The sequence below is a fragment of the Nannobrachium achirus genome (assembly GCF_963921795.1).
Source record: "Nannobrachium achirus genome assembly, chromosome: 22".
Classification (NCBI taxonomy): domain Eukaryota; kingdom Metazoa; phylum Chordata; class Actinopteri; order Myctophiformes; family Myctophidae; genus Nannobrachium; species Nannobrachium achirus.
In genome coordinates, this window is record NC_137829.1 from 40,806,556 (window position 1) to 40,821,986 (window position 15,431).

General features: G+C 43.7%; 1 protein-coding gene across 1 annotated transcript in view; it reads right to left on the reverse strand.

Annotated features, from left to right (window-relative positions):
• Positions 1–15,431, reverse strand: part of gli2a (GLI family zinc finger 2a) — a gene marked incomplete at both ends in the record, with an annotated part of 141,292 nt that overhangs the window by 25,173 nt on the left and 100,688 nt on the right. The window contains 2 exons of the mRNA XM_080752989.1: positions 3,131–3,362; positions 6,526–6,727. Of these exons, the coding sequence (XP_080609115.1) occupies positions 3,131–3,362; positions 6,526–6,727 (434 nt within the window). The remainder of the gene's footprint in view (positions 1–3,130; positions 3,363–6,525; positions 6,728–15,431) is intronic.

Genomic DNA, 15,431 nt, shown 5'->3' on the forward strand with positions numbered 1-15,431 from the left:
TGTACATGCTGGAAGGATAAAACGTACAGTGTATTACACATACTGAATGGACGAACACATTTCTCAGCAATAAAGGCTACTTAATTAGACTGCATGAACCATTTCTCAGCTCTCCCTCCCTCCCTCCCTCTCTCTCTCTCTCTAAATACTATGGAAATACCTGCGCTGTCTGGGGATGGGACGATATGAAAATGTCATCTCACGATTATTGTGACAAAAGAAATCGCGATTTACGATAATATCACGATAAATATCCATTATCCTGGGGCGGAACATTTGCCCCAAAAATTGCAGATCTACAAGCTCACAACGTGTCGTAACGCGACACGTTGTGAGCTTGTAGATCGTCTATTTTTTTGTCAAAGACATTTTGATAGAGAGTGAAAAAAGACTGTATCAAGTAAGTATATTATAAGTACTTTTTACCAGTTATAGAAGGTTTAAGTGGTACCGGATATGCAGCTTGCAAAAGGTGAATTGATCCCAGTGCATGACGGAGGACGATATCACGATAAATTAAATCTCCACGATACGATTATCGTGAGTTTTTTTTTATCACGATGAACGATAATATCGCTCAACGTCCCATCCCGAGCGCTGTCACTGCACTGGATTTAAGATCAGCTTAGGGCCGGTCTAAAAACACAATCACTTTTTTGGACTTCTCTAACTGTCCCTGTGAGAGCTATGTGCCAGACCGCACCTCATTTTAAGACCAACAACGCCCATTAGTGCACAGATGACATTTGGTATAATTATACAATGTGGGCGCTGGGCGCGAAAATGACAAATGTGTCGCTCGTAAACTAGCAATGATAATTGCGCTACGGCTGGCGCCATCGAGTGTGGGGTGTAAAATACGGCCCTGTGCTGCGTATCCCATTGGATACTGGATGGCTGAAACATTGTGTATCCTATTGAATATCTGATACAGTAGGCCTATATTTTACTCATGCTATATCAGGGGTCTTCAAGTTTTTCAGGCCCCTTAGCTGAGAGAGAGAGATGAACATATTGGATTCATGTTAAATGTGTGTTTTCAGACATTAAACGACTTAAACCCTCAATACTTGACCTTTGCCTCGGTACTTGGCCTTCTCTTTTTTTCAACGTACTCCAAACCTCTTTGCCGAAAATAGCCGATCTATTCAAGCTTGCAAGACGTTCCCCCAGAATAGGGATGCTAGGGTTCAAGTGGTTAGTGTAAAAATACAAAAAGAAAGTCCCTATTCCACAAAGATTTGGTGGCCTTCCTGTAGTATCTCTAAGGACCCCCTGGGGGGTCCTGGACTCCCTGTTGAAGACCTCTGTACTAGATCAGTGGTCCTCAACCTTTTCAGGCCGCGACCCCCCAAATAATCATATTTTAACTGGGGACCCCCCACCCTGACGAGCACTAAGAGTTGAGGCATTACATTTTCTATAACACGTTTCTATGTAGATCGGCTATTTTCACAATTTCTATCTCTAAACATTTCTAAAGTGACAATTTAAGGAATAATATGTCAAATTAAACATTGGCCAAATTGTCATATTAATATATGACAATTATGACAACTTTATGTTGGTTTGTTTACTGTTTGAGAGAGAAAACAATGTTTCACATTAAGTTAATCATCTGGGGACCCCCCAAAATAATTTGGGGACCCCCCTGGGGGTCCCAACCCACAGGTTGAGAACCACTGTACTAGATGGCTGAAACATACGCTTTTGACATAGGAATGGGTATTTGGTAAGAACCTCACGATACGATACATGTTACTTGGGTCACAATACAACAAGATATATTGTGATGCAATACATATTGTGATATATTGTGATTGCGATATATCTAACTATTAATTTAGCGAATGTCTGTCAGTCCGTCTGACCATCTGCATGCTGACATCACTGATACTACACAGTTTTGCCGCCATGGTAACCGTCTGTCTGCATGCTACTCTGACGTCATAGTCTGATGTCATAGTAATGACATAACAGACTGGCCTGGACACGGAACAGGAACACTGTGTATGGGCATAAAGATCTGCCCAACGGGCACTCCAACATTACTTCTGAGCCTCGAACTAGCTACAGTACAGTAGCCAGTAGCCTGATTTCAGACTGCGCTGGAGCTTGAGTCTGAAGTTGTCCCTATTCTATTTGATTTAAAAGGGGAGGGGATTTATAATTTGAAATTCCCAATCACAAGAGATTTGGTGGGAGGGGTTGTGTTTGACTTGTGTACACAAAACATTCCCCTCCCCCTGTATGACAGGCATCAAGTTGTTGTCTTTGATGTTTCATTGATTAGAGAGAAGCACTAACGAGCTAGTATTTACACTTGTATGGCTCAATCAATGACTGCGGTTCAAACCCCTTTGAGGTTCAAAGGGAGCAATTAAGAACTCTGGTGAGCCACCCCTCCCTCCACTGTTTCTGTTGATTTTCAAAAGTTAGACCCACCCCTCCTCCGTTTTGCATTGATTTCATTGGTCGGTTTGCCAATACACCGATAGAAAGAGACGCGTCATATGCAAATTCCAGACAAAGAGAAGCAGTCCACTCAGAGAGTGGGCGGGTCTATTGGCTGGAGCCAGGCAAATAGTACAGCGACATCTAGAGAAGGGGAGTGTCAGGACCGGACTACTACCATTGGTTTCTATGCATGGGAACATAGTTGTTGTTTTTTTTTTTTTTTTTTTTTTTTTCAAAAGTATCGCGATATTACAGCCTGGATTATCGATACCGTATTGGGAAATAAGATATTCCAATATATTGCGATATTGATTATATTGCCCATCTCTAGTTTGACACGGAATAGCTGAAACATACTGTATATCGTCGTTGTCGGGTGGAAACCTTGTACGTCCAAAACCGTTCATTTCGTATTTATCATGTAGAAAATGAACTAAACTAGTGAAAACAGCCGATCTACAAGCACACAACGCCTCGCACCACGAGGCGTTGTGTGCTTGCAGATCTGCTGTTTCCACTACTTTTGTGCGACGGCCTCGTATGACGAAGCAGGGCTTTGCTTTGCGAAAAAACGTACAAATTTGAAACTTGGGAGATACAAGGTCTCTGCCCCGACAGTGACGATATATATCCAAGCCTCCTGGATATTCATCCAGACGTTTATTATTCTCACCTGGCTGGGGTCGGTTGCGGTGGCGTTGTGCGAGCGCTCGGCAGGGTGGTGGTGGGTGGAGGCGGCCAGAGGGTGGTGGTGGTGCTGGCGGGTGGAGAAGGAGGAGGAGGAGGAGGCCGCGGCGGGCTGCACCAGGGGAGAGGTGTGTCCGAAGGCGCTCAGCCCTCTCTGCTGCGACAGCAGCTGCTGGTAGGCCATGGGGTTGATGGGATGCGGGAAGCTGAACGACGGGCTGACACGACACAGCATCGACCACATGTCATCTCAAAGTGCAACACTATACCATAATACAGGGTTCCAACAGATTTTTAAAACCCCGTTCTAAACCCCCGTTTAGAACGGGTACACATAGTGTGTCATTATTTTATGCTTTAACTATTGAAAAATAGCAGATATACAAGCTCGCAGCGTGGCACCGAGTGCCGCGCTGATCGCATCGATCTCGCTATGAAACATCAGTAGCAGACATGTTATGTTGTGTTTGATTACTAATTCGTTGTGCTCCTATTGACCTATTCCTGCTGTTTCTTTGGTTAGCAAGTAGCACTAGCAAGCAACAGGCTAGCCACTAGCCAGCCACACATAACAACACTATATGTCATCTGCTTTGCTACTGTTGGGTTGGTCAGACGGTGAACCAATCGCAGAAGACTGCCTCTTTGGCAACGCCCATCCCAGCAATCGCCCTGGGTGGAACCAATTTCAGACTGAATAATGAAGTGAAACGAAATGTCAATTCAGGCTGAGTGTCAGGCTAGGGAGCCAGTGTAGCAACGCTAAGACTGGAGTAATATGTTCTCTTATCTTAGTTTTAGTTAAAACTCTGGCTGCAGCATTTTGAACGAGTTGTAATCTGTCAGTAGTATCTTTGGCAGACCAGAGTGCGTTGCAGTAAACCATGCTGTCCTTTTTTCTCTTTTTCTTTTTTTCTAAAATCTACAGGTAAAAACTGTAAATTATATCGAAACATTTTCCAAAACATTTGATTAATTCCAAACCTTTTCCAGGCCTGGAAAACAGTTTTTTTTTTATAAATATTTCCAGGAATGTCATGATCATGGGAACGCTGGTACTACGTTGTACTACTATATAAGACCAACAGTTAATCAAACTAATCAATTTAATAATTTAGGCTATAGGAAGATTAACGATAATCGATGAAGTGGGGTAGGCAATAGGCGGCCCGCGGGCCAAAACTGGCCCCTTGGAAATTATTTCTGGCCCCCCAGATTATTTTGAGAATTATGTTTTTATTTTTATTATTATTATTATTATTTTATTTGTTATACGATACTGGACTGACAGTCCCACATACGCTATCGTAGCTATAATGTCCAAACAGAGAACGCATTCCCACATGCTTTTAATATTCAACATAATCATGCTGAGTGAATAGGCAGAGGGAGCAGCAGCAGCCGTGTGTACAGTAGTGACTGAAGCTCCTTTGAATTGAATTGAAATTGACTGAGTGGTGGTGCTGCTGCTTGCTGCGGCTGTGAGCTTTTTGCGACCGTAAGGTCGCAGTTTAGTATCAAAACCTCCACCGGCCGTCCGTCACGTCCGTCACGTCCGTCACGTCACACTTCACACCTTTGCCCTGCTCATATCTCCGCATCAGTATGACATCACACTGCTGACATCAGTATGACATCTGATGTCAGCAGTGTGATGTGTACACAAACCTTTGTGTACGTTGCTGTGGCAACAGTCTGTTGTTGCTGGTCTGTTTGTATGACATCACACCACATCATCGGCTGAGGACTGTGTGCTCATATCTCCGCATCAGTATGACATCACACTGCTGACATCAGTATGACATCACACCGTACACAAATGACCCTTATATAAGACCGGCATTATCTACCGACAGCTGCTATAAGCCAACCCTGGCGATAAGGTCTGAGTCGAAGAAATGCTTCTTTCCTGGCAAGAATTGCCCCTTTATACTGTAGGGCTCGTTTGTGTATTGTATGACATCACGCCACATCATCGGCTGAGGACTGTGTGATGTCATCATATCTCCATATATGGAGACATAAGTTGCTCATGCCCAAATATGGGCTGGTGAGGTCAGACTTAGTGTGATGCGTAGGTTATCTCCATATATGGAGATTCAACTTCAATGAGTAACCATGGCAAACTGTCAACTGCCCGTATGTCTTGATAATTGGTAAAACAAACTTTTGGCCTATTTGTGGAGATAAGCGACCAACGGTCATCTCCCGATTAGGGAGTCTTACTGGTACCTGTGGTCAGAGTGCGTGGAATCTAACTTTGGAGGTGCCATCCATGATTCATCTTCTTGGTGCTGTCTAAAATTATTTCCTTTCAAGCAGCCAACAATGTCACAGCAAAGCTGTTGCGCTTCTAAAGGGGCTTTGCATTGACAAGTCCAGGTAGGATAAACAGCGCATTCATTTTCTGTCCATATTCCTCTATAAACGCCCCTTTCCACTTGTTTCCTCTTCTTTATGCTTTTGGTTCATGTGTCATTTCTCTAGCTTGCCTATTTGAAGCAATAAGGCTGATGTTTAACGTTCTAGCAGTCTTTCTTCTTTCTGCCAAGCAGCTGCGATCACTTCACTATAACGACCAATTTGTCAACGTGCAGCGGTGTTGCGCAACTTGCGCACAGTATATTGAATCTACAAACTCACGTGCTGCACAGAATTGTGAGATGTGCATGAATCATGATTCATGATTATATTTATGTGATGTTGTAGCCTACGACTGGCAGCAGAGAAAAAGGAAATAATAATTATTAACATAAAAGTATGTAGGCTAATCATTACAATTACCTGTATTAAAGGCTTCACTACATCAGTCCATCAATATTTGCAAATAGAAAGGGGGGAAAACCGCTCGTTTTTCCACATATATATATATTCTTTTCTTTTTATCACAGATGCTTATATGTCTTGTAAGGCAGTCTGTCTTGGAGTTCCAGTAACATTGTTTAACTATGAATTTCTTAAATTAGCCTTTCATTATATGTTCTGGCCCCCATCTCAAGTTTAGAAAAAAATTGGCCCGAGGCCAAATCTAATTGCCGACCCCTGAAGTAGACCATCTTGCAAAGTGACACTTTGTGACCTTGTAGTATAGCTATTTTCAAAATGTTTGTGTGACTCTTATGGTGGTCCTTGAAATTAAAAAGTTGGAGAACCACCGGTACTGTAAACGTATAGCAGACGTGAAGTCCACATACAAGCTCTGATAAAAACCTGTTTCCAGAAACAGTTCCAGATGTAATGGAACCGATTCCAGTTCCACGACGTCGGATCCGGCTCCTCCGGTTCCGGATCCCAACCATAGTTGTATACCGGTATAAGCGCGTCTGCTAAATGCCTAAAATTGCTACACACATCCGAGCGAGTCATAGTCATAGTGTCTACCTGATGCCTCCGACGGACAGGTGACCGTAGGAGCTGCTGGCGGCCGAGCTGGACCTGGAGTTGTTGATGTAGGCCACCAGGGAGTTGGGTGAGGTGCGGATCATGGTTTGCAGGTCGATGCTGGCGTCGGACAGCGGCGAGATGGACAGCGCTCTCTTCCTGCTCAGCCGGGGCGTCAGCCTGGGACTGGAGAACCGAGACACTGTGGAGGCAACGCAGCGAGACATCACCTGGTTAGATGTTTTTTAAATGATCTAAATCAGGGGTCGTTTTCAGGCCAAGGACCCCTTAGTTGAGAGAGAGAGATGAAGCAGGGACCCAACCCTTTCATAGATTCCATATAGTTTCGTCGTTTGACAGCACAATCATCAGTATTTTTGAATTCATGTAAATTTGTGTTTTCAGATATTTAACCACTTGAACCGTCAATACGTAATAAACTTGACCCTTTACTCTGTACTTGGTGTGCTCTTTTTCCCCCTCTACACCAAACCTTTGCCAAAAATAGCCGATCTACAAGCCTATTTTCGGCTTAAGTTCTCAGAATATGGACACTAGAGTTTAAGTGGTTAATATAAAAAAAGGTTTCTTTCACACAAAGATTTGGAGGACCCCCTGTAGTAACTCTGAGGACCCCCTAATGGTCCCAGACCCTCTGTTGAAGACCCCTGAGCTAAATACTATCACTGGTGCATTTCAGATAAGATAAGGTAGGATAAGTGGGGTTTTCCAAACACTTTCAACCTGGGCCATGTTTCGGGCACGAGGTGACGTGGAGATTGGTGGTCATTGTCAGGAAGTGTAAAAAATGGTCAGACACCTTAAAAAAATAGCTGATCTACAAGCCCCACTGAACAGCACATCAAACTGCAATGAGTTGCGGGGCTTGTAGTGGCCTAGCTTTCACTATTTATGAAAATTCTTAACAATTTGAGGGCTTAATACTGTTTAAGGGCATACAGTACACGAAAGTGGTTTACCCCATCAGCATGACGCAATGAACTTTCACATTTTTTTTTTATAAAACGATGTGAGACTTTGTTGTTTAGATGTTACAATTTAAATTCACCAGTCAGTCAGTCAGTCAGTCAGTCAGTCAGTCAGTCAGTCAGTCAGTCAGTCAGTCAGTCAGTCAGTCAGTCAGTCAGAGAGCTACATAAAATAAAAATAAAAACGGAACCCCAGCCTCTTCTCAATAGAAACCACGCACGCACACGCACGCGCGCACACGCACACGCACACACACACACACACACACACACACACACACACACACACACACACGCGCACACACGCACACACACACACACACACACACACTCAATTCCACACTGCTTGTTATACACACACACACACATGCACACCCTCTGAGCCCTGATAGAAGCGAAATTCTCTGTTCAACCACAGGCATTCTACTGGAGGTCATGGCCATGCTAAGCTACACCCTATCTCCTTCATCTGTGTAGCACACACACACACACACACACACACACACACACACACACACACACACACACACACACACACACACACACACACACACACACACACACACACACACACACACACACACACACACACACACACACACACACGCGCACACACACACACACACATATGGCTCCGCTCGTTAAGATTCACGTGGTCTTTATGCATAATGAATCATTGTCAATAATTGCAGCGATAGCATCTCCCTCCTCAGAACCACCGTGTTGTTGCGTCGCTGCAACCCGAAATGGAAGCAATTTAAACAAATTGATCTGAGAACAGCATGAACAAGAACAAGGCAGGCTCACACAAAGGTAGGGGTCGTGACCCCCGACGGGCACAGGAAGGCTTGTAGGGTTTTCAGATGTACAACAAAGGACAAGAAAAGCACAGTAAGAGGACTTTCCCATGACGTTTTTAGTTGTTGTTCCCATGAACAGGTTTTAGATTTTTTGGATAAGATATAACACTGGTTCTCAAAGTGGATTCCAGAGACTATTAGGGATGGGTATCGACCGTTCACCTTTGAATCGATACGATACCCTTTTCGATACCATTTTCGTTACTTTTTATTTAAGTTTAACAGAGGTGATGATGATGATCACACAGTGTGGCGGAGCGGAGAGTATAGACGTTGGATAATCATCATAATAATAAACATTATAGGCTATTGTCGGCTATTTTCCACAGTAACGAGTGTAGCCTACTAAAGCAGTCATTAAACTCTCAGTAGCCCAACTGTTACAGATGCGACCGGCCAGGGGTGCGTAAGTGCGTTCCAGACTGAGAGTATCGAAACGTGGTATCGTTAGTTTTTACGTGAACCTATACCTGATAGTATCGATGTCATGCAATCGATACCATTAAAAGTATCGCAGACGATACCCATCCCTAGAGACTATGTGGGTTCCTTTAGGGGTGTCTAAATGGACCCATACAAGTCTGTAACTCTGACAGTGTACAAATGGAACCAAATGAACGGGTTCATTTGGTTCCATTTGTACACTGTCAGAGTTAAGAGGAGACCATAAAATGTGAAAGTTTGAGAAACACTGCCCTATAATATAATGGCATGCTAGGTTGAAACCGTGTTAAATATATATTTCAGCGTACAGTAGGTGTGCATACATTACTAATAGTAAATGAAAGAAACCACACCCAGTGTGAAGTGAGTCTTGCTATTTATGAAATCATTTCATTAAAGGACAACTTTAGTTTTTTACAACAAGGGTTGATATTTTAGATTGTAATTAAAGAATATAAAAGATGAGTGTTAAGATTATTTCATTTACTTTCTATTGTTTTAGAGATTCTTATTTCAGTGGTTGGGGGCATGCGTACAAGTGGCTAAATATGTCATTTTACACAGAATAAGCCCATTCCCAAGATACAATGCAACCTTTCATGGTTGGATGTGACTTATGGGGACTAGAAGTGTTACTGTAAATAGCAATAAAGAAACTGCTGGCTTATTGTGTCTAAAAATACATTATTTAGCCACTTGTACGCATGCCCCCATGAGTACGCTTGCCCCACATTTTAGCATGGTACACGTGATAAAACAACAGAACGAAGCAAATGAAAACATTTTAATACTCACTTTTTCTTTTCTCTAATTACAATCTAAAATTTGAACCCTTGTTGTAAAAAAACAAAGTTGTCCTTTAAGCGAAGTGTCCCGCGGCCCGCGAAGCGGACAAAGCCAGATGTAGGAGCAGTTGGCTCCTTACAGGAGCAACGCTCAAAAGATAAAATACAGTACTAACTGTTTTTGTACAGTTGTAAACGGTAATTTGCAATAACCACAAGTTGATTGTCACAAAACCCCATGGTCTCACGGCTCACCGTTTGGGACTCACTGCACGACATCGTCATCAAATCACAACTCGAGTCAAGGCTATGACACTTCATAGATCTCCAACTCGGTATCTGACATGCGGTGTCATGAACGTCTGATGTCTACTACTATTATTGTGTAGTGATTGTCTTAGTATTTCCTGTTTAAGCCATGTTACCGTTTCCTGTCTTGTCTCACCAGTTAGTAATTGCTATTGTAGTTCACCTGTGTCTTGTTTCTGTTCCAGCCAATCGAGTGTTGATTGTTTCACCTGTGTGTAGTTACCCTGTGTCTACTTAAACCCTTCAGTCCCATTTGTCCCTGCTAGATCTTAGATGTTGTTACAGTGTGCAGTCCCAGTCATGTTCGTATCGTGTTTCCTGTATTCTCCTGTGTTATGTTCCTTTGTTCCTGATTTTGGAGAATAAATCACAGTATATTTGACCTGCTCTGCCTCTTCACTGTCTGTTCTGCTATTGGGTCCTACATCTCTTGAGTCACACCGTGACATGCGGTGCAATTTGGAATTTGGAACAAGTGATTCCCACCGCAGTTGAGTGATTGGTGCTCCGGGGGTTCTCATTTCACGTGAACGTTTTACTTTTTTGCGGTGGAACACCATCTCCTATGCGTGACTGCGTGTGTGTGTATGTATGTATGTATGTATGTATGTAACTTAATTTGTCTGTAGCATGAGCTGCAATAACACTGGGTGACCAGTGGCACTGTTGAGCAGCCCAGGAGCACATACTCTCTCTCTCTCTCATACATATATAAGTTAACACATTGACGGCTAAAAAAATCCAAAAATAGCCAAAAAGACGTCTGGAAACGTCTTAACATCAATTGTGGCAATCCTGGTGTTTCTACCAATAAATAATAATCAATATTATTATTTTATCGGCAGATTAGCAAAAACACTAAATTACCCATAAGCCTCAGCGGCGCTCGCTGATGACGCACGCTGGTGACGCGCATCACGCGCGCAGAGCGCTGGTAAACAGAGGCTCATACTAGCTCCATGTTATGTGAACGGGGCCTGCCCCGCAATGATAGCTCGATCGAGTGACTCGGTTACACAATGAATTGGATTATACAAGACCACGTTAAAGTTATGATGCGGGACCATCACCCGAGCCGATGTATGCACGCACGTCGCGCGCACACGCGCCCCGGTGAGTTCCATTAACCCTATGATGGCATCCTATGTGTTAATAATGAGTATAAGTTAATGAAATGAACTGCTCAAATCCACTGCTCACTGTCTTTTTAAATTACTTGACAACAAGGTGCATCAAAGGTGCAACAAAGAACGTTGGGGTTGGCAAGCCATGTTTGCTAAGTCAATCACAGCCGGGAGGGGGCGGGGCTTTGAGCTCAACGGTGGGAATCACTTACACATGCAGAATGGTGGTCAATGGTCAAAAGGTGAAAGTTGGCACACGGCTCAACTATATGCTGACCTCTGGGTCGTGCCAGACAGTCAGAGAGAATGAGACAGCTACCCACAGAGAGATATAAGGAGAGGTACAGAACATGGATGAGAGAATGAAATAGACCGGTAGAGGCAGGAAGGAAGTGAGGAGATGAAGAGAGAAAGATGGAGAAAGACAGAAATATAGACAGATGGGGAGGGAGAGAGAGAGAGAGAGAGAGAGAGAGAGAGAGAGAGAGAGAGGGAGAGAGAGGGAGAGAGAGAGAGAGAGTAAGGTTGTGGAAGTCAGAGCCAACAGGTGCAGAACATTAGAACTGGTGTGACAGACATAGAACAGGACCTGTGTGTGTGTGTGTGTGTGTGTGTGTGTGTGTGTGTGTGTGTGTGTGTGTGTGTGTGTGTGTGTGTGTGTGTGTGTGCGTGTGTGTGTGTGTGTGTGCGCGCGCTCGCGTGCGTAGGTGGCTACATCATCAGAGGCGCCGGACACAGGAAACACCTAACGACCCCATCACACCTACACACACACACACACACACACACACACACACACACACACACACACACACACACACACACACACACTGCACATCATCTACCACCACTGCCAACCTGCGAGTCTATCCCATGACCTTGGTGAAGGTGGATTTACGTTCTCTCTCTACCTCACTGAAACAACACCACACAACCCTGACACAGCTATACGCAGCGTAACCCTGCTTAGAACCAACCCACAGAAAGAAAGAAAGAAAGAAAGAAAGAAAGAAAGAAAGAAAGAAAGAAAGAAAGAGATATTAACCCATTTAGGCCTAGAATGATTGAATGCTTTAACCAGTGAAAAATAGCAGATAGCTTGTAGATCTGCTATTTTTGAAAAAGTCGTGAAAATGTGTGCAAATCTTATGAATATATGTATTTTCAAAGCGAACGTTTGTAACTAAAATTTTGCTTCTGGGGGGTTCCTGGAACTAAATATTTTGAGATGGGGGTCCGTGGCCAAATAAATATCATTTTGGGGGTCCTTCACATGAAAAGGTAAATTTACTAAATTTACTAAATTTCCCCCTTGGGATAATAAAGGTATCTATCTATCTATCTATCTAAGGTTCGAGAACTGACATAGAAGTCTCTCAAGAACAGACTAGCTGAGCTCCATGCAGTTAAGTGAAAAGGATTTTCTTTGACGATGGCTAGCCAGATTGCTGACACAGAAACATAGGTTTTTCAAAAAACCTTAGAAGGATTCAAAAGACACTTACAGAATCGGGTCAAAATTCGAATTGTCACGATTTAAAAAAAATAGCAGATCTACAAGCTCGCAGCGCGGCACTCGGTGCCGCGCTGTGAGCTTGTATATCTGCTAGTCTTCAATAGTTAAAGCATAAAATAATGATACACATTATACAGTGTACCCGTTCTAAATGGGTTAAAGACTTTTATCTAGAACAGTGTTTGTCTGTATGTCCCTAGTCTCGTGTGGCCAGACTCCCACAATTTGCAAATGCTCCCGTCATTCAGTCTAGGAGACGGAAGTTCTAATCAAGAGTATACGGCACAAGAATCAATAAAGCGGATGTGAAGCCTCCTCTCCCCTTCCGTTTCATTTTTACAGTTGTGCACATTTATCCTAATATAAATCAAAATTATCTAAGCATATTTGGCTTGCTGCTTAGCAGAAATGATATTTTAGAATATATCTCCGTGAACGCAAATGTAGTTCCATACTCTTTATAGCATTCAGAGATTGTGGAATCGTTGTCTGGCTACGCGAGACTAGTATGTCCCTGTATGTATAACTCACCAAAATCAAGCAAGCAAGCCAACGAGGAATGCAATTCCAGGATATCTTTTCATTTCAAATCAACTATTTCCTTTTTTTTTTTTTTGTGAATTCATCATCTCAGACCCACTTGGCCTCCAATAAACTCATGTCTTATTGACGTCCAAACATGGAATTCTAAATGGTTACATATTTAGCCTCCAAGCCACGCTGTTATTAGACCCTGTCTTTGTTAGTTTTTCATTTGTCTACGGCTGTGATTCTGCTGCATTCTCTTTGCATGTTCTCCCCGTGTCTGCGCGCACACACACACACACACACACACACACACACACACACACACACACACACACACACACACACACACACACACACACACACACACACACACACACACACACACACACACACACACACACACACACACACTATTTGGAATGTTTAATAGCTGGTCTAATTTAAAGGGTGAACTGAAACAAACAGATGTTAAGCTCCCACTGAGTGGAGTGGTGATGTGTGTGTGTGCGTGTGTGCGTGCGTGTGTGTGCGTGTGCGCGTACATGTGTGTGTGTGTGTGTGTGCGCGCGCAGCAGGAGGACACAGGACAGTGTGTTGTTTGTAATTGATGGAACGGGCTCATATACAGGCTTATAATTACAGGCGCTTCAATACACAATCACTACACGGTGTGCGTGCGTGCGTGCGTGCGTGCGTGCGTGCGTGCGTGCGTGCGTGCGTGCGTGCGTGCGTGCGTGCGTGCGTGTATGGGGCTCGAGTGTGTGTATATGTGTGTGCGTGCGTGCGTGTGAGAGTGTTATTTTTATTTTTTATTATCTTAAGCATCTGTTTCAACTGGAACGACTGTGGAAAATCAGACTTCGGTAATTGAAGAGTAAACTAGTAAATCCTCATAACCCTCCCGTCCCTTCTCCACACCAGCCAGGCCCTAAACACATGTCTATAGCAGAGGTGCTGCTCAAGGGCTGCACTTTTACTATTTGAGTTTTCTTTCTTTTTTCCATTTTTTTTTCAACTTTACTGGAGTATTTCACATTTTTACTTTTAAGTAAGTATATCGTCGTTGTCGGATGGAAACCTTGTATGTCCAAAACCGTTCGTTTTGCATTTATCATTTAAAAATGATTCAAACTAGTGAAAACAGCCAATCTACAAGTATACAACGCCAATGCCAAAATGTTCTGCCCCAGGATAATGGATGTTGGGATTTTGATTATCACAATAATATCGTAAATCACCAAACCTGCATACTAATGATGTCACAGCTAGGCAGTTTTGAACTGCATACACAGCTCTCCTCTGAGACGCAAAGTGAGTAGACAGAAATGGTATAGTTATATTCAAAAGCAATTTCACTCAACAATTCCACATAATCTCTCTATTTCAACAGAGTGGGTGACAGACTGACTTCCTGCCTTTCAGGTTAGTCAGCAAGTGGTCAGCTTAGTGATTCATGTTTTTAAAATGTATACAGTCCAGACACGCACACATCACTAGAGCAGTAGTTCTCAAACCTTTTCATGCCAAGGATTCCTAATTGTCTCCACCAGCCGAAGGCTGAGGGAGAGTATGTTTTCCCCTCCGTCCGTCCGTCCGTCCGTCCGTGCGTGCGTCCGTCCGTGCGTGCGTCCGTCCGTGCGTCCGTGCGTCCTCGCAGTTTGTGAGCAGCTAATCTCAGTCACCGTTGGCCCGATCGCTGCCAAACTGAGCACACACACTCCCTGGATGCCAATCTAGAACCTCTGCCCCACATTTTTTAAATCAGCCTCATGGTGGCGCTATAACAGGCAGATTTGTGTGGCCTGGTTGTTACCAGCTAATCTCCGGCGCCGTTGGCCCGATCGCTGCCAAACTGAGCACACACACTCCCTGGATGCTAATTCAGAACCTCTGCCCCACATTTTTTAAATCAGCCTCATGGTGGCGCTATAACAGGCCGATTTGTGTGGCCTGGTGGAGACCTGTGCTCGGAAGAGCACTGCTTCTAGTTCCAATTCAATTTGGCCGTGGACCCCCACCTGAAAGTAATTTGTCCCGAGTGACCCAAACAAGATTTGCAGTGATAAAAACAAAACAAAAATGCATTCAAAATGTCCGGACCACCATAACTCTGACAGTGTACAAATGGAACCAAATGGACCTGTAAGGGTCCATTTGGTTCTTATTTCCTAACTAGACTGCACTCTGTCAAGGTGCCACCTTGCTCCATGTGCACTCGTGGCCATGTATGGCCTAGTTGTGCGCCAGCCGAGCGTGCCCTGTTATTTATATAAGGTCGCACTTGTTGATGGTGACGTCACCAAGAATGTTGGTCCCTTATTGGTTGTTGATGGTGATGTCACCAAGAATGC